This window comes from Macrotis lagotis, chromosome 1, assembly GCF_037893015.1.
Source record: "Macrotis lagotis isolate mMagLag1 chromosome 1, bilby.v1.9.chrom.fasta, whole genome shotgun sequence".
NCBI classification, from domain to species: domain Eukaryota; kingdom Metazoa; phylum Chordata; class Mammalia; order Peramelemorphia; family Peramelidae; genus Macrotis; species Macrotis lagotis.
In genome coordinates this window covers 155,246,345-155,272,616 of record NC_133658.1, presented here as the reverse complement: position 1 = coordinate 155,272,616, position 26,272 = coordinate 155,246,345, and the positions used below count along the sequence as shown (strand labels likewise).

Genomic DNA, 26,272 nt, shown 5'->3' with positions numbered 1-26,272 from the left:
TTAAGTGACCTGTCCAATGTCACAAGACCAATCTGAACCCAACAAATCTTCCTCACTCCAGGTTCACTGCTCTATCCACTTTGTCATATTGCCATTCTTTTTAATGTAAATTCAGAAAAAAAATTTATGGTTACTAGAAGGTCCTAATTCACTAGGTTCAACTAATAAAAATGCAACTGTTTTATACTTCAGCAACAGATAATAATTAATATCATACTAGCAGATATCTCTTCAAGGAAAAGATTTACAATAGTACCACTCACAAAAATTTTATATATGATCAGGAAAGATCTACCAAAAAGAAGGTAGGTGAGTCAAGAGATGACAATCCCAGAAGCCAAACCTGGAGAAGACAGAAACTTGTTTTAGCAGTGAGGTACTAAGATTACATAAAAAGAATCTTTATTTTTTGAACCTAATCAATTGCACTTGAAACACCAAAGTCAATTTAATAACTAACACTTTCAGGTTATAAAATACTTACCTCCAAATAACTCTGAGGAGGAGTTGTCAATGAACATTCAATTAACCCCTACTGTGCCAGGCTTTGTGCAAAATGCTAAGTATAAAAGGAGAGTAAAAAGACTGTCTCTGCCCTAAAGGAGCTTATAATGGGGAGGTTAACAAGAAAAAACACTCCTTGTAAGTATCATATGTACAAGGAAAATAGGAAATAATTAAAAAAGGGAAGGCAGCTCAAGAGGGAGAGAAGCTATTGGCAGAGATAAGGAGGGAGAGACCTTCAGAATGGGGACAGCCAGAGAAAATGCTGGAGCAGGTGGAAGGAACATCTGGATAGAGGAACTGCCAGGAAGTCACTGTCAGTAGAGTATATGGTGGGGAGCAATGGAAGAAAGAAGGGAGAAATGCAAATTAAAGTTTCTCTGAGGTACCACCTCACACCTCTCAGACTGGCCAATATGACCAGAAAGGATAATGATCATTGTTGGAAGGGATGTGGGAAATCTGGGACACCATTACATTGTTGGTGGAGCTGTGAACTCATCCAACATTTCTGGAGAGAAATTTGGAACTATGCCCAAAGGGCAACAAAAATGTGCATCCCTTTTGACCCAGAAATACCATTACTGGGTCTATACCCTGAAGAGAAGATGAAAAAGGGTAAAAAACATCACTTGTACAAAAATATTCATAGCAGCCCTGTTTGTGGTGGTAAAGAATTGGAAATCAAGTAAATGTCCTTCAATTGGGGAATGGCTTAGCAAACTGTGGTATATGTATGTCATGGTACACTATTGTTCTATTAGAAACCCGGAGGGACGGGAATTCAGGGAAGCCTGGAGGAATTTGCATGAATTGATGCCAAATGAGATGAGAAGAACCAGAAAAACACTGTACACCCTAACAGCAACATGGGGGTGATGTTCAACCTTGATGGACTCGGTCATTCCATCAGTGCAACAATCAGGGATAATTTTGGGCTGTTTGCAATGGAGAATACCATCTGTATCCAGAGAAACAACTGTGGAGTTAGAACAAAGACCAAGGACTATTACCTTAAATTTAGAAAAAAACAAAAAACAAAACTGATATGTTATTATTTGATCTTGGTATCTCTTATACTTTGTTTCTTCCTTAAGGACATGATTTCTCTCTCATCACACTCAATTTGGATCAATGTATACCATGGAAACAATGTAAAGACTGACAAATTGCCTTTTGTGGGGGGTGGGGGAAGGGAAGTAAGATTGAGGGGAAAAATTGTAAAAGTCTAAATAAATAAAATCTTTAATAAAAAAAAAGGAGGGGAGAGGTAGGTTAGGTTAGATTAGTGGGCATGGAATGCCCAATAGAGAGTGGCAGGGAGTGATGTGGCCAGATGAAGTCATGTGGCTACTTTACCATGTGAGACAAGGTGAAGGAGACACTAGCATAAGACATCTGAGAAACAGGAGATGAGGAAGGAGGCAAGATTCTTAGCTGATGGGGATGGGGAGACACAGGTTTGTGGGATGAAAAGATCTGCAAGAACTGTTGTAGAAAGTGGGATAATGAATTCATGAGGGAAATGTAAAAGGATTGCCAGGAGGCAACGAGAGTCCTGGGGAGGCTGTTTAATATAAATTTGTAGTGGACCCCGTCAGAATGGTTGAAGATGATGTGTACATGAGGGACGGTGATGAGATGATGGGGTGAGGCTTGGCAGGGAACAATTTAAGGGAACCAGGGACTCAAGAGGGCAGTGTGGAATTGAAATGCTTCCCCAAGAAGTCAAGATGGGGAACAGAGAAAAGTGGAGCTACTACAGGGGACAAGGCTGAGAGAACCCAGGGCTCAAGGAACTGGAGGTAATGATATGTACAAAAAGATTTGGTAAGGGAAGGCAGAGAGAGAAGCAGTAAAACCAAGAGGCTGTGGTCAGATAAAGAGAGTTCAAAATTCTTAAAGATGGAGAAAGTTCATTTGTGGATAAGGTCAAGATCAAACCATAAGATCTTATGTGTGTGTGGCTCAGGCACGGTTGAGAAGTAAGGGATGGAAAGTCAGGGGACTGAAATCTTCTAATAGGAGAGTGAGAGCTGGAGAAGCAAGAAAAAATGTGAGGGAGCCAGGTACCAAACTCACTGAGGAAGGAAAGGGAGTAACCTGGATGTCTGCTAACAAGAGCTACCAGGATATGAATTAGAGATGATGGATAAGAATAGTAATGACCTTAAAAGAGAAGTTACTAAGTGATGGAGTAGGAAGAGAACTGGGAAGTGGCAATGCGGAACAAGGAGTAGTCTAATTCCAATAGCCTTGACTATTGAGCAGAGAATGACTGAAGTAACTGCTAGGGTCAGAAAGAATGGTTAGGAAACCCACATCCACAGGTTTCAATGAATCCTGGAAGGAGTGGAAAAGGAAAAGGATGAAGCTAAGTTTGTCTACTAAGGCGCAGGTATTCCATAAGACTCAGTAGGTAGAATTGGGGTAGAAGGGGGGAGTAGCATTTGGTTGAGCCTTGGGATAAGATGGTTAAAGGTGATCAGAATAAGGAACTGAAGGAAGAGGATGGGGAATGGAATATGGATGATGACCCACAAGGGTTCAGAATCTATGGAATTTACGGGATATAAACCAAATGTGAAACTTCATTATTGAGTGGAAGGTACAACTCTTATTCAAATAGGCTGGAGATAAGGCAGAAGACAAGAAAAGCATGAGATGGAAGATCCATGGTCAGACTGGGTGAAGAGGAGACCTCTATTTAACCAAGTGTTTCCTTCTGAAGGCTGGAGATTAAGCAGGAGATTGAAGCTGTTTTTTCTCTTCCTCCACAGGACAGGCATAGCACACAATGAAAATTATGAGATCAAAGGAGAGATTGCTTCTCTCTAAATCACTAGCCAAAAATTAGGTAGGCAGCAGAAAATGGAAGTTGCCTTGTATTGGCTCAGATGGAAGCTGCTCTGCCAGCCCCTAGCTGCTTTTCCCCAGGGGATAAAGTCAAGACAGCATACAGTCAGAGAAAGGTCTCTTAACCTAAGCCTAGAGATCAGGCAGGTTCATCAGAAGTCTAAGGACAGAGTGGTTATTATGGGGCAGATAGAAGTTAGGCCAGCCCATAGTAGCCTTCCCTCAGGGAACATGGGTCTTTCTCTTCTTCCAATAGTACTACGATTTCCAACAAGTACTATCTCTCATCTAAAGTTGAAAAGAGACTCAGTGAAGATCCGTCTGGCTCTCAGGTCAAAACATATAACTTCCAATCCATGACTTGATCACATCATAATGCCTTTTAATACTTGCAGGCTCATTTTGTACATAACTACAATAATGCCTTTATAATAACTTTCTTTTATGTTATTCCCTCTAGATTCTTAATCCCTTAGCCTTCTTTCCTTTGGTTCCAATAATCCTTTAGAGCAATGGCATCAAACTCAAACAGAAAGAGATCCCTGATGGATGTATATTGACTTAGAAAAATCACAGATTAACATTATCTATTTTTTATTTCAATTTAATGTGTTTTGTTAAATTTAGTTTCTCAATTAGATTTTTATCTGGGTCTAGCACAAAAGTTTTGTGGTATTGGGCTGCAGTGGCAAGTGTAACATCTCTGCTACAGAATCCACTTTAATATCTGGGTTACTTCTTTGTTTCACTGTGGTAATCAGAGCAGTTTACTTCCATCCTAACACACAATGTTTATGCAGATAACTGGCAGCCTGAGGAATGCTGATGAATTTACTTTCTTTGAATAAAAGAGGTGCTTATGAAGGGGGATTTAAGCTTTGTCAAACCTTGCTGTTTTGCAAATAGAAATTATTTCAGATTAGTACTTGTTTAAAAAAACAAATAAGCATCAAATTGGAGATAAGGCCAAGACAAAAGCAAAGAAAATTTTGGAAAACATTTCCCATAAGATGGCATTTTTGTCCCACTGGAAAATACAAAAACAATAATAACAAAAACAGCAAAAAAAGCTTCTCTGAACCTGCTTTTTTCATCTCTGGCCAATCATTCTTTTAAATATATTCAACATGATTTCATGAGCAAAGCCAGAGATAATATGATAAAATCCATTTAGATATCTTTGAAACAAGTTGTTCAGGTTTTGTCACTTCAAGTATATTTTATTTTACTTAATTATTTTGGATGGAAATCTTTCTAAAATATATCAACCGTCCTTCAGCCTTTTTAAACAAAGTACAATGAATTTAATATAATGTTTGGTTGATGACTCAGGGTTTTTGTTTTACTTAAATGGATTAGTGATCTCATCCATATGGATGTTTATTTCCAAAGATGCAGACAGATCATCCATGCTAGCTCATTTTGTGGAATTCTTGTTCTATAATCTCTTAATTCCCTAGGGGGCAGTAGGAAACTGCATAATATCCACTGAAAGCTTTGTTTGCTTTTTCCCAGTTACTGTTTTACTCTCTCAGGAAGCTGAGGCTTAAAAAATCAAAAATAAAGTATTTTAAAGGGTTGTTGCACTGGTATTATTCCTTCACCTTGACTCTGCATTGTTCAATCAAATTCCTACAAATCATGGCATTCTGGCAACAACAAAGCTTAGAAGTTCTTCTCTTATCTGTGATCAGGTTCTCTAAGAAGGATATAGTTGCAGAACACTCCCAATATTGCCAGTCATCTCCAACTGAGGACCAGAAGTATCAAATCTCTTAATACAAAAGGTTTCTTCCAGGGCTGGACACATCCAGCTCAGGTTTGATATTTGGTTCACCTATGCTCACAGAAGGAATGTAACATAGGAGAAACAGCCAGGTGTCTAAGTTCAGCATCCTTAAGTCAACAAATGTATTTCAGCTACCTTAAGCTTATTGACACAAAGCTGCTGGGGTGGGAGAAAAGATTAACTGCCCTTATTTTACCCATTCAGTGAAAGTTTCAAAAGAGGTGTCTTATATTTTTATTTTCCCCCCCAAGGCAATGGGGTTAAGTGACTTGCCTAAGGTCACAGAACTAAGTAATTATGAAGTGTCTGAGGACACATTTGAACTCAGGTCTTCCTGACTCCAGGGCTGGTGCTCTGTCCACTGTGCTACCTAGCTGCCTGAGGTGAATTATATTTGACAAATAGGAAGAGAGCCTGAGGATGCAGCCACTTTTTTAAAGGTCTACTTCTCTGGGCAGACCACCTTCCCTGGATGGGTGGTCTGTATACCATCAGGAGATCAAGAGGCTGAAAGAAGCATTGTTCCTTCAATCCAATATGCCCAAGTTGTTCAACCATGAGCTTGGGCTGTAGCAATCAGCTAGGGTATCTCAACACATGCTTCATGGAATATATTTCAGATGATAAACCAATGCAAAAAATAATCTCCTTAATACTGTCAATTCTTAACAATGTATGTAAATATGTATGTATACATACATATACACACAAATGAACACACAGATATAACTTGGTGGCACAGTGTTTAGTGCCAGGCCTTAGAGAGAGAAAGGCTCATCTTTGTGAGTTCTAATTTGACCTCAGACACCAGTTGAGTGACACCGAACAAGTCATTTAATCAGTCTACTTGTCTCAGTTCCTCATTTGTAAATACACTGTAAAATGAGCTGTAGAAAGAAAGGGCAAACCACTCCAGTACCTTTGACAAGAAAACTCCAAATAGTTTCTAAGACACAAATGAAACACATAAACAAAATATATACAAATGCATATAGATGTATGTGTGTGTAAATAAAAATGGCTTTGCCTTTACAATATTTGCTTCTATCCATAGTCTTATGAAAAATTACACTTAAATCATTACTTATTAGAGAAATGTAAACTAAAGCTTCTCTGAGGTACCACCTCACACCTCTCAGACTGGCCAGTATGACCAGAAAGGATAATGATCAATACTGGAAGGGTTGTGAGAAATCTGGGATACCATTACACTGTTGGTGGAGCTGTGAACTCATCCAACATTTCTGGAAAGAAATTTGGAACTATGCCCAAAGGCAACAAAAATGTGCATACCCTTTGGTTCAGCAATACCACTACTGGGTCTATACCCTGAAGAGATGATGGAAAAGGGTAAAAAACATCACTTGTATAAAAATATTCACAGCAGCCCTGTTTGTGGTGGCAAAGAGCTGTAAATCAAGTAAATGTCCTTCAATTGGGGAATGGCTTAGCAAACTGTGGTATATGTATGTCATGGAACACTACTGTTCTATTAGAAACCAGGAAGGATGGGAATTCAGGGAAGCCTGGAGGGATTTGCACAAACTGATGCTGAGTGAGATGAGCAGAACCAGAAAACCACTGTACACCCCAACAGCAACATGGGGGTGATGATCAAGCTTGATGGACTCACTCATTCCGTCAGTGCAACAACTAGGGACAAATTGGGGCTGTCTGCAATGGAGAATACCATCTGTATCCAGAGAAAGAACTGTGGAGTTTGAACAAAGTTCAAGGACTATTTCCTTTAATTTAGAAAAAAAACCTGGTATCTTATTATCTGATCTTGCTATCTCTTATACTTTGTTTCTTCCTTGAGGATATGATTTTTCTCATCACATTGAATTTGGATGCCATTGTATGCCATGGAAACAGTGTATAGACTGACAAATTGCTTTCTGTGGGGGATGGGGGGAGGGAAGTCAAATTAGGGGAAAAATTGTAAAACTCAAAATAAATTAAAATAAGGGGTGGCTAGGTGGCACAGTGGATAGAGCACCAGCCCTGGAGTCAGGAGTACCTGAGTTCAAATCTGCCTCAGACAATAATTACCTAGCTGTGTGGCCTTGGGCAAGACACTTAACCCCTTTGCCTTGTAAAAACTAACAAACAAATAAGATAAAATAAAAGAACTTCCTTTTAAAAATCTGCTTCTGAGATGAAAGCACTTTCTTTTTCCAGGTATCTGGTCTCCTAATTCTCTTAAAAGACACATTTAATTCCTTTAGTGGTTACAGTTGTCCTCCTCCTTTAATAGTCATGCACCTGTTTGCATACTCGAGTTAAAACTCCAAGTACAATGTAAGTTCTTTGAGGGCAGATACATTGTATGTGCTTGTTTAGTCATTTTCAGACATTTCCAACTTTTCATGACTCCTTTTTGAGGTTTTCTGGGCAAAGATACTAGAATGGTTTGCCATTTCCTTCTCTAGGTCACTTTATAGATGAGGAAACAGAGGCAAACAGGGATTAAACAATGACTTATCTGAAACATATATATAGTGCCTGAGGCCACATTTATACTCAGATCTTCCTGACTCTAGGTGTGGCACTTGATCCACTGGGCCACCTAGCTGCTGTGACTTGGACATAGGCTTCTGGGAATAGGTGCCAGCACTGTTATTTCTTAGTTTTTTGATTTTTTTCCCCAAGGCAAATGGGGTTAAGTGGCTTACCCAAGGCCACACAGCTAGGTAATTATTAAGTGTCTGAGGCAGAATTTGAACTCAGGTACTCCTGACTCCAGGGCTGGTGCTCTATTCACTGTGCCACCTAGCAGCCCATTCAGCACTGTTATTTCATGGATAAGGGGAAGAAAGATCAAGAAACTTGCTTTATGATATATAATCTTAAAAGTGAATTACCTAGGGCCAGCAACTTGCCTCAGAGTGTCACAGCCTAGTATTTTGGGTCATGACTTGGACCTAGGATTTCCTAGTTCTGAAACTGGCTCTGTCCAGTAAGTCATTCTGCCTCTGCTGGAAGGGACCAGAAACTCCTTTTCGGATTGCACAGTCTTAGTTGTCAAACCTTTGTTCATGCTGTTTCTCCAGTAAAGAAAGCCTAGCCTACGGCTTGCTGGATTTGGTCTAACCTGCTCCCTTCTCTGGGTGTGCATTTTTACACCATCTGGCATCAATGCCTGGTTTATGTAGCTTCATTTTGACTCTCTAACAAAATGCTGAGCTTTTCGAGTGCGGGGACTTTTCTTCCAAGCTTTCCCAACTGTGGGTCAGTGTTGTACCGACAGTAATCCCTAAAAAGCTGACTGATAGTAATAGGAAGGAAAGCCCCAACTCCAGAAGGGATCCCAGGGAGTATGTATTCCAACCTTAGGGTCTATGAGCTTGATTTTTAAATTATCTGGATAACTATCTCCTTATAATGGCTTGTTTTTTAATTCTACATTTTTTTAAAGGTTCTTAAAAACATAATTCTGAAGAGAGCGGTTTCACCGCCATGCCAAGTCAAGAGGCACCGAGGTAGAGTGCACCAGGGGGCGGCTAGGTGGCGCAGTGGAGTCAGGAGGACCTGGGTTCAAGTCCCACCTCAGACACTTAATAATGACCCAGCTGTGTGGCCTTGGGCAAGCTGCTTAACCTCATTTGGCTTGGAAAAAAGTAAAAAAAAAAAGTGCACCGTGCGCCACGGGGGTAAGGGCTCCGATGGAGTTCGTTCCTCCCGTCCAGGAGCTACCAGAAGCAGGATTATGAACAGGCGGGGTCGGGCTGTCACCCCCAAGTCATCAGCCTCGCCATGGCATCGTGGGCAGGAGACGTCAAAGGCGGCCGCGGCCTGCGGAGGCCCCGGCGCGCGCCGCCACCGAGCTGCTACCCTGGTCCTGCCGTGCCTTTCGGCCCCGCGGCTTCCTGCCCGCCTCCACCCCCTCCCCGTGGCTTCTCCACAAAAGAAACCCCCCGGGGTTGCAGGCGTCGGGCATCGCGCCGGCCCGACGAGCCGCGAGCGGGGACTCACCAGCTTCATCGCGAACCCCTCGCCGTGCGACGCCCAGCAGCGGCCTCTCTCGCGCCCTCGGGCGGACTTCCGGCCAGGCCTCCGCCGCGCGGCGTCCTGGAGCATGACGGAATATAGTCTCCCCCCCCCACGCTTACGCCGTCGGCCCGCCCCCTCGCTCCCAGGGCATGACGGGAATCGTAGTACGCCCGCGACTTCGCGATGGGAACTGTGGTCATTCTTCTTCCTTTTCCTCCCAGAACTCCTCCCTCTGTCGGCTACGATTTATCCCCATCGCCTTCTCTTCTAACCTCTCCACACCCCAAGATGATATCATGTCCCCTCACCGGACCCAGCGCCCGCGGTATTGTGGGACCTGTAGTCCCGGTTGGTGCCGATTCTCCCCTTCCCTCCTCCCTATGGGGAAGAGGAAGGGCGCGGGCCTTGCCGGGAGCTGTAGTTCCCAGGGGCCGCTCGGTGCCGCGGCCCGTGTTTTTACCCCAGGGATCGGGGAACTACAACTCCCAGGGCCGCCCGGCGGCAGCAGGTGGGAGCGGGGCTGTTGATATCAATATGGCGGTTGTCAGCCAGACAAAGACAGTCAGTCTGATGTGATTGAGACAAGAGAGGTTTTCAGGGGGAGACTGGGACACAGGGGCCTCCCCTCCCCCTTCCCCTCCTCCCAAACCGGCCTCCACCCCCTTCCCCAGCCCCCCTCCCGCCGGGGACCCCGTGCGGAAGTCACCCCTCCCCCCTACCTCAGCCCTTCTTGTTGGGACGTTGGGGAGGGGGTTGCCCGCGAGCCGGAGAGCCAAGTCAGCGGGCTCCTGAGGTGAGTGGAGCGGCTTTCCGCGGCCGGGCGCCCCGAGCCTTCCCCCGCCGCACTTTCCCGCGGGGCCGGGGGGCACGGCCGCGGCGCCCCGGTGTCCGGAGGGGGTGCCTGGCCGGGCGGCCCGACTCTGGGGTGGGGCAGGGCTGTTTTGGGGGGGCCCCGCGAACTCCGCCGCCGGGCGTGGAGGTGAGGGCCCCCCCCCCCGCCTGGAGTTTGCCAAACTGCGAGGCGGCGGTTCGAGGGGTGTCGGCGCGCGCGTGCGTTTCGTTTTCGCAAGTGTCCTTAACTTTGGGGGGGGCGCGGGCGCGAGGTGTGTCCCGGGGCGGCGGCGCCCGACGCGGGGAGCCCCCCGGAGCCGGCGGGCTTCTCCCCGCCGCGGGGGCGCCCGGAGCGGGCTCTGGTGATGGCCCTCGGCGGCATCGGATGGTTTTGTGAATTTTTCAAGAAGGTGCGGAGCTTTGTGGGCGTCGGGGGCGCAGGAGAGGGGGAGTGGGCTGCGGAGCCCCGGCTGCCGGCCGCCCGGCCCGGGGAGTCGGGGGCGCCGCTGCCTTCCCCTCCACCCCGCCCTGCGCCGCCGCCGCCGCCGCTCTCCTTGCTTTTCTGTAGGAAAGAAAGTTGATCCCTAGAAACAAATGGCATTGTTGATGCCCACCGGGGCTTAGGAGTCCTGCCTTGAGTGCCCGGGTTCTGGGTGATGTGACTGGCCAGTTTCCGTCAGGATCCTTCAGGTGCCAAAAGCCTTACCGGCCCTGTGCTCTTCTCTTCTTGGTTCTCTTTCTTTTTTTTCCCCTTCCATCTGCTTTCGGGGCTGCTGACATTTCTTGGTTGGTGGAGACTATCTTCTGTGCCTTTAAATTTTTTGTTTTTTCCTCCCTGACATGGTCGTATGTTGTTTGGCTTTGCAATTCCCTGCATCATTAGAAGGGAATAATCTGCATCATTTTTCTGCCAACTCTGTCACAGGTAATTATCACTTTAACGTTGCAGTTCCCTGCATTAAATTTCTTTATTCCTATTCTTTAAAACCCATTTATTTCACCTGTTCGAATTATGTATATAAATCAAAACTCTGGAAAGATAATTTCAATTATTTTTGAAAGTTTCGACTGCAATTATGAGAAGATAGCATCCGAAAAACTATAGCTTCAATCGCATTAGCAACATTTCTAACAGCTTTTAGGGTGACAGTAAGTGATGGAAACTGGTTGTTGAACACTTTGTTCCATTCCCTAAATTAAGTTCTTTCTTGAAGCTTTGCTTCTGGGAACAGTTTGTTTTTTCCTTGAGAAATAGAGGAGTTGAGAAAAATAATTTCAGGTGTTTAGAAAATGAAGGTATTTAAATGCATTTATTCCAAATCTGCTAGTTTTTGATACTCATCATGAGCTGTCAACGTGGGATCTTGGAAGCAACAAAATTCTGCATTCACATAACTACTGTACATAACTCATGGTATGTTGTTATCTTTGATCTGGAAATGAGACTTTCTGGAATGACCAATTCACACCAATAAACAGACTGGTAACTGCAAATGTGTGAGTTAACAAGTTTATATTTAGGTTGACCTACATAGAAACAGTTAATGTGTTTACATTCTTTATTTTCTTGTTTTGAGCCCCTCCAAGAACATCACTGCAATTGTTAGATTTTTTTCAGATTTCTAAAATTATTTGCTCATATCTTGTTAATGTTAATTTAAAAATTTTTGAAAATAAAACTAAGCCCTTTAGAGAAAAGATGTCATACAACTTTGGAATATGAGGTATCTATAGAAACTTCATCCGGGAATTATTTAGATGCAAAAGCAAAATGTAAGTGAAAAGATAAATATCAAGGAGTATCTCTTAACCTGTCTACTTTCCCATTGCCCAGTTTTTCAATGGATATTTACTGATTTACTGTCTTGATGTTCCTTTAGAAATGAAAACAATACATTTTAGAGAAAAACCCAATGACTCCTATTTTTGTGCAGTATTTGAGTTGAAATCTTGAGTTGTAATCCATGCTTATCCAAGTATAATGTTTACTGTTGCATTTTGAGCATTGGTTATTGAATTGCTGGAATATTGTAAAATCTTCATTGCAGGTTACAGCCTAAAACACTCAGCATGTGGAAGTCATATGGCCTGCAAAAAGAAGTGGAAAATCAGGGCATTGGTTGCCTGGCCAACTTAAAATTTCATCCTGTAACTGTGAAAGACACATTTATTTTCATGTGATCTCATCTAAAAATGTTTCCTGTAATATGCGAATTTGAAAATCTGCACTGTTTTAACCCAATCTGTTGCTTGTTTAATGTAATACATTTACTGAACTTTAACTGCAAAGTAGTATAAAAAGTCTTGAGATCAACGAGAGAGAGAGAGAGAGAGAGAGAGAGAGAGAGAGAAGAGGGCGCATGTGCATCAATATGTAATAATCTTAGAGTTACAAGATAATTTTTGGAAATCTAGTACAATTCCCTCATTTTGCAGATGAGAAAACTGAGCCTCAGAAAGGTTATCAAAGGTCACCCAACTGTTAATGATAGAAATAGGTCTAGAACTCACATTTCCTAATTCTCAGTCCAGCGTTGTTTCTATTCTCTTTTAGGGACTCTTTAGTTTTTAGGATAATACATTGTTCATTGTTCAACCTTAAGTTGTCCAAAATTAGACATAAATATCTAATGAATACACAATAATTTATTCAGTAAAATCATTACAGAATGAATTCACCCATGGTCAGTTACAGAGGTTACAGTCCCATAGTTGCACAGCTGATTTGAACTCAACTCTTCTCCACATCTCCTATTTTTCCCCTCATGATAGTACTTATTATTTTAAGATATCCTTGAAATAAATCTTCATCATTATTGCAACCTTATAACTGTAAATATGTCAGTTATGACAACTTTATGCTAGCATGAATGTACTTTTTTTGTATTAACTACAGGATCAGTGCAAATTTTCAAATTAAATCTGTCCATTTAAATCCTTGGTGTATATTCTACTTCTTTTGCCATACTTTTAGAATTATTTAAACTAAATTTCCTGTAAGTCTATTTTTTCTATGCCTTTGATTTCATAATCTCTCTTCTTTTTTTCCAACCCTCGAGGTTTATTTAATATGATTTCCATTCTGCACAACAAAAGGACAAATAACAACATTATCTAAAATGCTACAAAGATAAAAACTCAACACAAGTTTTTAGTATTGACTGTACAATAAAAGCCAAGAATGCAATGTATATATTGCAAAATTAACCTTTTGAGGCCATAGTCTCAAAGGGTTGGCTCCTTGATGAGACAGCACCTAAGGACTGGCCCGCAACCTGCTTACCAGTATCTCTCTTCATTTTTAATATAAATACTGTTTAAACTTAATTATTGCTTTTGGAATTAGAAACTATTTGCACAAATTAAGACCTATGACTATTATTTTTACTTTCATTGCTTTTACTCGAGGGTAAATGAAAAAGTGATGGGCAAGAATCTGTGCTGATTTATATATCATGATAGTTTAACAGATCTTATGTTTTACTTCACCTTTGAAAAATTAAAAACTTATTTGATAGATTAGTTGCTCAACCATTTCCTCAAATTTTTCATCATGTTTTTATTTTGTTCCTGGATTTGGTAGAATTTGTAAGAGATGTCTATAAATAGAAAACATGAAAATAGATAGTATATTTGCAAAAGTGCTATATATAAATTTGTATAAATCTGGAGTATGTCTGAGAAATCTGGTCTACTATAAGAAGACAGAATCACAAACATTCAGTAGACAATGTGAACAATGATTGTTGTCACAATTATAGAATAGACATTACATGAAATTCAAATAACTGACTGGGAAAGAAATTTTTTAATATAATAAACTTTATTTTAAAAAATTACCTTTTTATCAAAACTTTATCAGTCAACATTTCAATATGCAAATATTGAAAGATTTTACATGAACTCTACACCTTCAGTTATCTAGTTTTCTGAAATGTATTTTAAATTTAAGAGAATAACAGAATTGCATTTGTGTCCTCTTATGAACTTTCTTTTTGTATATAATTAAAATGTTTTCTTGACATGGTTTTAAAAACACCTTAGCAATATTCATCTCCTCTCTGCCAAGAAATAATGCTTGTTTACTGTGTCCAGAGTTTTGAAGCCTTCCAGAATTGAAACTTTAATTTTTAATTGATTATATCATAACATACCTATTATCACTTTGAAAATGGGAGATATCTCCTGAAGTTCCTTTTTATTTTTCATTTATTGATTTATTTATTGATTGATTGATTGATTTTAGGTTTTTTGCAAGACAATGGGGTTAAAGTGGCTTGCCCAAGGCCACACAACTAGGTAATTATTAAGTGTCTGAGGCTGGATTTGAACTCAGGTACTCTTGACTCCAGGGCTGCTGCTTCTATTCACTGTGCCACCTAGCCGCCTGTGACAATGTTCCTTTTTAAATTACCTGTAATATCTGAAGATTAAGTTTGAAGGAATTACAATAACTACCACCCAGATAATTCTTGTAAGGCAGACCTTAGGATCTCCTGGGCAGAAAGTTTGAGTGATGGAATGAAGGAAATTCTTTTGCAGTATTTTTAGTGAAAAATAAAGATTTAAACTTAATTCCCTGTTTCAGATAATTTGTTTCTTGACTTTAAATAAAACACATGACAAATTCACTGTAGTACTACTTTGGACCTTGTCCAAGAGCATTTAGTTACTGGAAGGACCTGGCTACAGCCTGCTTTTTTAAAAATAATTTCACACCATGAATCCTAAGGGTGGTGTTAGAGTAAGTTTCTTAAAGTACATTGGACCAGGACTAACTGCTTTCTCCCCTCACGAAAGACATTTATTTTATAAATTAAAAAATAAAATATGAGTTTTGTTTTTTTTCTTAGTGTTCTCTTTTTTTTTTTTTTTTTTTTTTGGATTGTGTATCAAGTTCTTCCTTTTCAGTGGTATTGTGATGTACCTGCCAGATCAGGGGAAAGGAATAAATTGAGAGGGAAGAGAAAGGAAGTAAAATATTTTATAGAAGTTATTAAGTGCCAGGAACTGTGCTAAGTGCTCACCATCTTTCCCAGTGGGTCCTCTTATCATTCCCCTTTTATAGTTGTGGAGACTGAGGCAAGCAGGTTAAGTGACTTGTCCAGGTGCATAATACCTAGTAATTGTTTGAGACTGATTATCTTCTTGGTTCCAGGCCCAGCTCTCTATCTACTCTCCCACCTAGTTGCTTCAACTTCTCTGTGGAAAGAAGCACTTCATTCTTAAGCTTACAAGTTCAGCCTTCTGTTATGAATGTGTTATTGGTGTTTGAATATTTTTTATGAGAATAAACTCTTAGTCATAATATTTTCCTTTCATTGTTGTCTGTATTTAGTTTTAGTGGAATTAATTTTTTTAAAAAGTACTGAACTTAAAACACCAAAAAAATTACATATAAAAAGAGCAAAAAAGAAAATTATATATGAAATTGTGAATCTTGATTATTGTTTCTCATGCTTAAGAAAAATTATATATTAAATCCAACATGCTACTTTAAAAACTATCCTACTTGTCTGTTTACTTATGAATGTCCAATTCATTTTAAAAAATTACTTTTTATACACTCTTATTTTCATTTTTTTTGGGGGGGAGAATCTTTGTAAGTACACATACTGTTCTAGGCATATAAGCAAGGAAGAGTCAAAGCAAGAAAGTTGGTGTTGGGAGGGGGGGGATGGATGGATTATCTATATTAGGTGGCAATCTGCTTGACCCTGCAAGAGAAAGCAAAAGCTGGCCTGTTGGAGCTGAGATGCCCCTGGGTTGAGGTCTATGTTAATGGGAGAGGTACCATGGTGCATGGAACAGGAAGTGTGGAAGATAGGTATTCTTGGAAATGAAGGCAAAATAAGTTCTTAAAGCAGATCTACATGCTTTTCATGTTTCATTCTGTACCTTGAATGTTGTCAAACCTCTGTCAAGAGGTGAGTAGCATGGTTGATCCTTCATTATTGGAATACTTTGATAGCCCTCTTACTGTTGTATTTTAATAATTAGCACAATACTCCAAATGGCAGTAACTTTGTGTGTATGTGATCGCTTTTTTTATAGGGGGGAAAAAAATCCAAACACCAAGTAGATATAACTACACTGAATGTGACCTGGGACTGAACTTTTCTACTTTAAACTTTGGTTAAAATTATAACTAAGATGTGAAGATTAGTGATTTAGAATCCTTTAGTTTCATTAACCCAAGATTAGTGTTCTAAGCTAGTGGTTCACATAATATGGTCTGGGGACTACTAATGGTTCATGAGGGGTCTCTAGGGAATTTTCTTGCTAGTTTCTTCTAATAATGACACTACTCCGTGATGCTTCCAATTTTATCATGTTTAATTTAAAAACATGACTTTCATGTGTATCTCATTAAAATCAGAGCCCTTTAGGCAGATTTTTATTTCTTTTAGAATTTGTTTTTCTTTTAGCATTCCAATGCATGATTTTACTTTGTGAAGTTCTTTAAGCTCCTTTGAAGATACTGTATAAATGTGTGCAAGTGACTTTTGGGATAATAGTGACTGACAAGCCCAATCTAGTGTGTAACTATGAAAAATGAAGTTTATGAGCAAAAGCTTTGGACTGGTGAATTTGAAGGAGTTGCAGATGACAGCAGAGAGCTCTCATCAGAGAGCAAAGGAAACCACTAACAAAGGGATAAATTTCAATAGACTTAGTGTGGGGAAAAAGTGTAGGTAGTTTTTTCAGTCCTATTCAAATATGGTTCATGATTATTTGTACCACACTTTAAATAATTATATTCAAAAGATAAATTATATCAAAATGATAAATTAAAAGATATGTAAGTTCTTAAGGATAAATTGTTTTAAAAGGATATAATGAGGGGCAGCTAGGTGGCCAAGTGAATAAAGCACCAGCCTTGGAGTCAGGAGTACCTGGGTTCAAATCCGGTCTCAGACACTTAATAATTACCTAGCTGCATGGCCTTGGGTAAGTCACTTAACCCCATTTGCCTTGCAAAAAACATAAAACAAAAACAAAAGGATATAATGATAAATTGTATTTAAAAAAACTCAAAACCAGTTGCTGAACTAGAAATGATAATCATCACACTGAGTTCTTTTCCCCACAAATGCTTCATTTTTTTCTTTTCATTATATGATGATCTTGTAATATGTTCAGGTACAGTGAGAATGAAGGGATAAAAACAAGCTCGAGGAAGGTGCGATGCAGACATTAGTTTTAATAATTTAATTTCTCTTTAATCTTCTCTATCTAATTCTTCTTTGGTAGAATTGTTTCTCAATACTAACAACAATGTAGCTTGTTTGTTTTTTCCTTTCCTACTGTTTGACTAATCACCATAGACTTGAACAGTAGGTCCTTTTTAGATAATGGGCTTTCTTTACATGAAACTAAACACATAGTTCTGTGATGTCATAAATGGAAATATTTTCTCTAGCAATGCAGATTATCACCATAATAATAATGTCTAGTATTTTTATACTCAGTTGTAACCATAATAATAATGGTGATAACTAGACCTTTATAACATTTTATGGTTTGGAAAGAACTTTACAAATAATTAATTCCTACAACAACCTATGAAGTAAATTCTGTTGTTAGCCACATTTTACAGCTAATGAAACTGAGAGAGGTTAAATGACTTGTCTAGGGTCAAATGGTTAAATGTTTGAAACCCAATGTTTCAGATTTTTTTTCAGTGTTTTTCAGAACTCAGATTTTTCAAACATTAAGCATTTACCAAGCACCAGAACCTGTACAAAAAAACTGGGCAATACAAAAAGAAGCAAAAGATCATCCTTGATCTCAAGGAATTCACAATCTAGTATCTTCTTGATTCTAGGTTCGTTGTTCTATCCACAGTGCCACTTAGCTGCCTATAGTATCCTAGTATCCATTACTCTAAAGTTGGAGGGACCCTTAGAATTCATTTAATCAAATGTCTTCCTTTTATAGATCCAGAGACTAAAGTTTAGAAAAGTTAAGGGACTTACCCCAAATCATGCAAATGCATAGTATGTGGGTTTGAATGCAATTCCTCTGATTACATTGTGCAGCCTTGTAACAACACCCCTGTGGCCTTTCATCCTGAGCACAATTGTTCAGTCTATAAATGCTCTATAGGAGAGCCATGCAATGTAATTGGGACCTTCCTCTAGATAAGGTGAATGACCAGTTAATTTATGGAATTATAAATTGATTTATTGTGACCCAGATAAAAGAAAAAAATCTCCTGGAAGGAGATAACAAGATTCAGCTACTCACTCTTGCCTACTGTTCAAGATTTCATTAGTCCTTGGTCATTCAAGGGAGGGGCAGCTCTGAATAACATATAAGTTTATAACTAAGTGAATGAGACCCCCTAAGAAGGCCCTCTAGGTCCATGGGGAGGGGCAGGCATGCTTAGTGTTTTGGAAACTTTCAGGAAAAGATCCTGATGACAGCATGCAAGAAGTAATTTTTCACTCACATTTTAATAAAGCACAAAGAATACAGAGGCCAGTGGCACAGAAAGGATAGTTTACCCTGTGAGTATTGAAGCGGATGGCATGGGAACAGGGGATATGGTCAGTGGAGGAAGCAGGCAGAGTAGGGAAAAAGAATGGAAAGAAGGAATGAGTCTTTGATGCCACTCTTAGCAGCATTTTGGTCAGCATGGACCAGGAGCAGGTGGAGACATTGTGGGGTAGGTGCCACAGGAATTAGGGTTCTCAGTTTGGTGGTGTGGGACAAACTTATCTATGCCACATTGGTTCATTAACATTAATACATCATCTCAAGATACCAGCAATACTTTAGGATTAATTAATTAACATACACATTGCTGGTATTTTGTAGGTCTTAATGTTTAAGTGAAGCCAGTAGACCAAGGGCAGTTAGTAGTACCAAGGACTGTTAGATTAAGACCTAGGTGGCTTTCTCTAATTTAGCACAGTCTCAGGATGTGTCCTTAGTTAATTTTATTAGACAATTTTCAATGGCTCCTTTGTTCCCTTAATTTTTGCGACCATTTGCAAGTAATTGCTGCTCCCTTAATTTATGGAATGCTCTTGAGTGACTTCTAGATTCTTATTTGCAGTCTGATTTCCTACTGTTGTTACTTTATTCTATCTTCATGTAAATTTATTCTAATAGCTAAAAGGGGGAGGATTGTGTTGGGGGGCGGGGACCAGAATCAGAGTTTTAACACATAATGGATCCTTACTCCTGGTGAAAGTCTTATGCTTGTGGACATTTAGAATAAGGTGTTTAAATGCATACAATAAAGTGTTTGAGATAATAAAGGAAATTGATTATACCGAAATACATTAATCAAACTATTTTAAAAAGAATTACATGAACCCAAGGTTAAGAACCCCTGCTCTGGATCTTTTATCATTATTTGAATATCAGTGCAGCATACAGAATATTGACTACTCTGTACTCTTGGAAAACAGTACTGTTGTGATAAATTGCTATTGCATTGTTCTAAATTGGTATTGCATTGTGCTCTTGTGCCCATTGAGTCATCTTATTATTTTTTTTTAGGTTTTTGGAAGGCAAATGGGGTTAAGTGGCTTGCCCAAGGCCACACAGCTAGGTAATTATTAAGTGTCTGAGACTGGATTTGAACCCAGGTACTCCTGACTCCAGGGCCCATGCTTTATCCACTGTGCCACCTGGCCGCCCCAAGTCATCTTATTTTCACACTGATATTCATACTTGAAGTTGAATAGAAAGTTCCATAAATTAATTAGATGCTAATGAAAAGAATTCTTTTTGTTTATCCTTATGGTTTTGTTGGAAAACCTCAGAAATTAGAACGCATTCTATTTAGCCTTGCTTTTTGTAACTGAAATATATACAGGTAAATTATTTGCTTAAAATTATACTGCTGGAATATAGTGTTACCATGAAGAGAGGAACTATGGCCTCTTAAGAATTTGGAAAGAATTAGGTGCAAAAGAGACAGCAGGAAATGACTATAGTAATCTACTGTTTGATGAATCCACAGCTTCTGGGATAAAAACTCATCTTTGATAAACTATTGGGAAAACTGGAAGAAAGAATGGCAGAAACTAGGATTAGACCACCCTTTTCACACCGTATGTCAATGTAAAGTCAAAATGGTTGCAGGATTTAGATATAAAAGACAGTATTATAAGCAAATTAGGAGAACAAGGAATAGTTTACCTCAGATCTATGGAAAGGGAAGCACTTTATGACCGAAGAAGAGATAGAGAATATTATTAAAAAAATCTCATTAATTTTGATTACATTAAGTTAAAAAGTTTTGGCACAAACAAAAAAACCACTGTAACTAAGATCCAAAGGCATGTTTTAAATTGGAAAACAATTTTTTCAATTTGCAGTTTTTAAAAAGGACTCATTTCTAAGAGAACTTAGAGAACTGAGTAAAATTTATTAAAAAAAAACCCAAGTTATTCCCCCATTGACTAATGGCCCAAGGATATGTAAGTGCTATTCTCAGATGAAGAAAGCAAAGCTATCTATAGTCATATGAAAAATTGATCTAAATCACTATTGATTAGAGAAATGCAAATTAAAGCATCTCTGAGGTACCACCTCACATCTCTCAGATTGGCCAATATGACCAGAAAGGAAAAGGATCAGTATTGGACAGTATGTGTGAAGACACTAGTGCATTGTTGGTAGAGCTATGAACTGATCCTAACTTTCTGAAAATCAATTTGGAATTATGCCCAAAGGGCAATAAGAATGTGCATTCCCAACAATACTATTGGGTCTGTATCCTGAAGAGATCACGTGAAAGGGTAAAAATCCACATGTACTAAAACATTCTAGCAGCTTTTTCTAGTGGCAAAGAATTGGAAATTGAGAGGATACCCATCAATTGGGGGAGATAGCTAAACAGATTGTGGTACACATATCTATCTAGATATATATATATATATATAGATAGATATAGAAATAATGTATATATGTAATATGATGGAACACTGTTGCTCTATAAGAAGTCATGAGGGATGAGATTTCAGAAAAGCCTAGACAGACTTGCTTCAACTGATGCCAAATAAGATGAGCAGAACCAGAAGAACACTGTACACACAATAACATGGGGTGATGATCAACTGTGGTGGACTTGTTCATTCCATCAGTGCAATAATCAGGGACAATTTTAGGAGGTTTGTGACAGAGAATACCATCTCTAGCCAGAGAAGGAACTATGGAGTTTAAACAAAGACCAAAGCTTATTATCTTCAATTTTTTAAAGTTGTCTTGCATATTACATAATTTTGCTATTTCTAATTTTTCTTCCTTCCCTATGGATCTGATTCTTCTCTCACATGTCCAGTGTTGATCTATGCTTTTCATGGATGCAAATGTAAAACTTATATCAGATTGCCTTCTATGGGGGGGGAAGGGAAGGGAGGGATGGAGAAAAATTATAAAACTCAAAACCTTAGAAAAGAATGATTGGTACATGAGAATATGAAGTAAAAATAAAGATATAAAAAAAGAATTTGGAAAGAAATTATATTAGTAGTTGTAACTGTCTTTTATATTACTCTAATGACAGATCATAATTTCTGCTTGGAAAAGTATGAGAAACTATACGTGTATTCTGTGAAACATCTTTTTAAGCTTGATTAAAAAGCCATTTGTCACCCATGAAATACAGTCATTTCTGGGGTGAAAGCCAATGGCATATTATGTAGAGTAGTAAGGATGGTACACTTTGGGACAAAAACTGTAGTAAACATAATTTTTGTTCAGAGTACTAATTTGAGATTAGGTTTAAGCCTTGTTCAACTTTATGGTTTCATTTTCCATTTCTTCTCCTTACCTACCTCTCCATCTCCTGTTGCAAGTCCCTTTGGTCATACTTTCTCGTTAAAATTTCAGTAAGATATGATAAGTTTAGGATAGGAATTTTGACATCTTTCAAGTAAAGTACGAATTTATTTTAACTTAATACAAAGTAATATTCTTTAAAAATCATTCCTTAAATTAAAATCTCGTAAGGATCCAAGTGCATGTTTTTCCTTTCTTCACTATAGGAATCATTTTTGGGAAAATATTAGTTTTTGAATGTTTTTTGGATTGCTGGTTACCATTAACTTATTGGTGATGAGCTTTTCTATTCTTATTTGAGTTTGTTTTTGGATAGCAAACATAGCTTGTCATTGGAACTTGCCAACCTGATGGAAACTTCCTGAACTTAATCGTTTGAGAATACAAGTTGTTATCACTTCACAATGAGGCATCAAATTAGGACTTCTCCTTAAAAAAAAACAGTATAGTTTTCCAGATGCTTTTGGTGGGACGACATCATGTTCTTTCCATTGCCCAAATACTTTGAGGAATTCCTCAAAAAAATTCATGACCACTCAAAAAATTGTTCTCACAATCAGTAAATCTAAAATATTGCATGCAGTCTTGATGCAGAGTTTAATGCATAGTGAATTAGTTCATTAGCATATGTACTTTGAACTTAGTCTGTTAATTGAAAATTAGTTGGGTCCAGAATTGATTAGGGGAAAGAGAGTGGGGGGCTAGATTGTGTTTTGGTATCTTTATAATCCCAACTTGTTCTCCACTTAAAAACTTACTTTAGAGCTATATTCTGGTGGTATATAGCACTATTTTCTGGTGATGCTCTACATCTGGAAATCATGAAACACCACAACCTCCATAGAATCCAAACTGAATGATCTACAGATCAAATGGCCATAAATAGGTTGCAGCATATTATGACTTTGATTTGCATATAAAAACTCGTATAAGTCAGTCATTCTGGAAATGCATAATTGGAAGAGGAGGTAGGATAGTCTTGGGTTAAGAAATAAGACATCATGATAGACAATCTGAATACTGTTTCTATGGAATATTAAAAGACTTTGAACAAGACCTGTAACATTTTGGATAAAACTTGTATGGAGAATTTATAGGAGGATATGGACATAGTATATAGTTCAAACTACCTGGATTGTGATCTCTTCTGGAAGAGGGAATACCCACATCAATGAGAACAGATCTTTTGAAGTATATCAAAATAAGTCCTTTAAGAACCTTAGTAAACTACATTGTTAAACTAGGAAGTAAGAGATTTGGTTCTAGTCTTGGCTCTGCTGTTATCTGGATGTATGACCTCAGATGAATCATTTTTCCTTTCCAGGCTAGGTATAAACTGTGGCAGTTGGATTTTGGTGAACTTTGTGATCTCTTCTACCTCTAAAGATTTGCTGTCTATGATTTTGTCCATGCTAACCACTTGGGAGAGAGGCATCAATTATTATTATTATTATTATTATTATTATTATTATTATTATTATTATTATTATTATTATTGTTGTTATTCTTTTTAATCAGTGCTCTATTCTTTGTCTCATGTACTTCAGGCTCGTCTTGATATTTTTTTACTTTTAAAAATTCATTATATAAGATTGTGAGAATAAAATTTATTTTAGTTTAACTTAAACATAAATTATTACATTAACATCAGTTCAGCTTGAGGTTTATGTCTCAAGTTGGGAAAATTCAGAAATTGCAAGATGTTTGCCTCATAGCACATCTCTTTATATAATGATAATAATGATAAAGCTTTTGCTAAAGGAAAGACATATGAAGTCCTTTTTCAAGATGGGCAGGTCCATCAGCTTTGTCTGATAAGTTTGCATATAGTAACAGAATCATGAGACCATGTGGTACTGGGTGTGTAGAAACCTTGGGAGATGATCTACTTTGGCCCAAACTCATTTAACAGAGGAGGAAAAGGAGGATCAGATTTAAAGTGATATGCCAAGGTCATGTAATGGATTAGTTATAGAGCCAGAATTGAATTAGGGATCCTGTTACCCAGGTCATTGGTTTTAGCACACTCCAATGGAAAAAATAATCTTACCAGTAGCTTCTTGAAGGAGGCTAATGAATGACCCTTCATTTCATGGGCATAATTATATTAAATAGTTGGATCTTAGTTACTTTGTTTATGGTATATTTGTATTTGTAGAAGTAAAAATGATTCTTATTCTGATTTCAGTTTTCATTGAGGATATATATTTTACCCTCTTACCAGTGTTCATTTCTGTTATATGTGTTCAGAAGTGGGGTGTGTGTGTTTGTGTGTGTGTGTGTATGTATGTGCATGCCTGCACGTACGCCTACGCCTGTTTGGGTTTTGTAAGGAGGAAAGGAGTTGGAAAGGTACTTGTAAATACTTTTCTTTTTTAGGTTTTTTTGCAAGGCAGTGGGGTTAAGTGGCTTGCCCAAGTGTCTGAGGTCAAATTTGAACTCCTCAGGTACTCCTGACTCCAGGGCCAGTGCTCTATCCACTGCGCCACCTAGCCACCCCTTGTAAATACTTTTAATATATTTTGTGCCAGATCAGTTATTGAGTTGAAATTAGCCATTGCAAGAAAATACAAAGGATGTAGCCTCAGTATTTTTTTAATATTATACTTAGAATTCACTTTATATGTACTTTGGAAATTCTGAAATCAACAATAAAATTTAGAATACATACTATGTTTAAAGTATTTTGCCAGGGATATAAAAATGAAAAGTGATACAGTTACTACTCTCATTGAGTTTACAGGCTAAAGGAGAACAGAAGAGATTAGATTTGTCTGTCTGACTATATTTGCAGAACTAGGAGAATCAACAGGTGGAGGTTGCATACTTAGAAGTTCTAACTGAAAGACAAAATTTCTAATTTATTGGATTTGAACAAAGATGCATGACTAATTTTGAAGTAATAGATTTTCCTTCATTGAAGGTTTATCCTTTAAAAAATAAAAAGATTTTAATGACTTTTTTTTTTGTTTTACCCAGTTAACTAGCATTTAGATGGCTCTCAAAGAGCCATCTCTCTAAAAGAATTTTTCAGAAAAGAAGATGAGGGGATGAAAAATTCAGTAAAATTGATCAATGCATTGGAAAAAATCTAGTGGTATATGCAGTGTTCCACACCCTTTGTTTCAGAGCTGAAAAAAGAAACTGAGGAGATATTTTCTTATTTCTCTTCTTTGATCTTTATTTTCCTATTTCTTTTCTTTTCTTTTTTTTTTTTTGCAAGGCAATGGGGTTAAGTGAATTAATTGCTCAAGGTCACACAGCTAGATAATTATTAAGTGTCTGAGGCCAGATTTGAACTCAAGTACTCCTGACTCCAGGGCCAGTGCTCTATCCACTGCACCACCTCTTATTTCTTTTCTTTGGTCTTTCATACCTTTTTTAATTATTTTGAGTTGTTATCCTTTCCATTTATATTGTTTTAGTCTTCATATATATTGTTTTCCTGGCTCTGCTAATTTCATTTCGCATCACTTTATGTGTTTATATCTTTTTATACATCATATTCATCACTTCTTATTACATGGTGATATTCCATTATAGTCACCTACCATAATTTATTTACATTTATTTACAGTCAATTGACATCTACTTTGTTTCTAGTTCTTTGTGAGCACAAAAAAAGTGCTGCTGTAAATATTTTGGTGTATATAAAACTTTTTTCCCCTTCGTTGGGGATATATACTAAGCAATACCTTGGCATAATTGCCTAGAAACTGAATCTGTAGGTTAAAAGGTGTGGATATTTTTGTTGCTTTATTTATATAATTCTGAATTGCTTTCCATAATGATTGTACTAATTCTCAACTTCACAAATAATGCATTAGTGACCTTGTTTTCTCACAGTCCTTCTAATATCAACTATTCCTCTTTTAAATAATTTTTTTTGCCAGTTACTGAGAGTGAGATGAACTTCGACGTTGTTTTGATGCCCATTTCTCTTCTTTTTATTTGGAGCATTCTTTCATTTCGTTAACAGTTTTCAATTAATTTGAAAACAGTTACTTTGGCCATTTATCTTTAGGGGAAGGACTTTTGGGCTTATCTATATCTCTTATGTGTTCATTTATTTTGGATAATGTTACAAGTTACTTGATAAAAAAGTTTATTTCGTGATTTGTTTAGTTTTTAGGTCATATATAACTTGAAATTTATTGTGAAATATTGTGTAGAATGTCAGTCAAAATCTAATTCCTGTCAGGTTTCTTTATTGAAAATTTTTTAAGTGCAGGCTGGAACCCATTTATTTGTTGTGGGAAGAGGATATAGAAAGGATTCTTGCTCAGGTTTGAGTTGAACCAAATGATCATTTCTGTATATATAGTCAGATCAGAAAGGACTTCAATGTAATCTATGTAATCTAATTTCAGTTTGCAGTAGGCAAAACTGAAGACTAGGTTGTTTAAAATTAATCATCTAGGGTCACACAGGGAGTATTAGATGTGGGATTTGAACCTAGGTTCTCTTTTCATTCTTACACATTTTTTTTAATTCGTT

The 26,272-nt window shown here is 38.2% G+C and overlaps 2 protein-coding genes across 9 annotated transcripts in view; one reads left to right on the top strand and one right to left on the bottom strand.

Annotated features, from left to right (window-relative positions):
- Window positions 1-10,149, bottom strand: part of INTS9 (integrator complex subunit 9) — a 123,439-nt gene extending 113,290 nt beyond the window's left edge. For 2 of the 4 annotated variants that reach the window (XR_012473267.1, XM_074209189.1), the window contains exon 1: window positions 9,125-9,243. Coding sequence is in view for 1 of the 4 variants with exons in the window: in XM_074209189.1 (XP_074065290.1) it covers window positions 9,125-9,229 (105 nt within the window). In the remaining 3 variants the exon portion in view is untranslated. Of the gene's footprint in view, window positions 1-9,124; window positions 9,244-9,861 lie in introns of those variants that run through there. The other 2 variants (XM_074209191.1, XM_074209190.1) reach the window with 2 other exon arrangements.
- HMBOX1 (homeobox containing 1) overlaps window positions 9,681-26,272 on the top strand; it is a 275,712-nt gene continuing 259,120 nt past the window's right edge. For all 5 annotated transcript variants that reach the window (XM_074209195.1, XM_074209193.1, XM_074209192.1 and 2 more), the window contains exon 1: window positions 9,681-9,935. The gene's annotated coding sequence lies outside the window, so the exon portion shown is untranslated. The remainder of the gene's footprint in view (window positions 9,936-26,272) is intronic.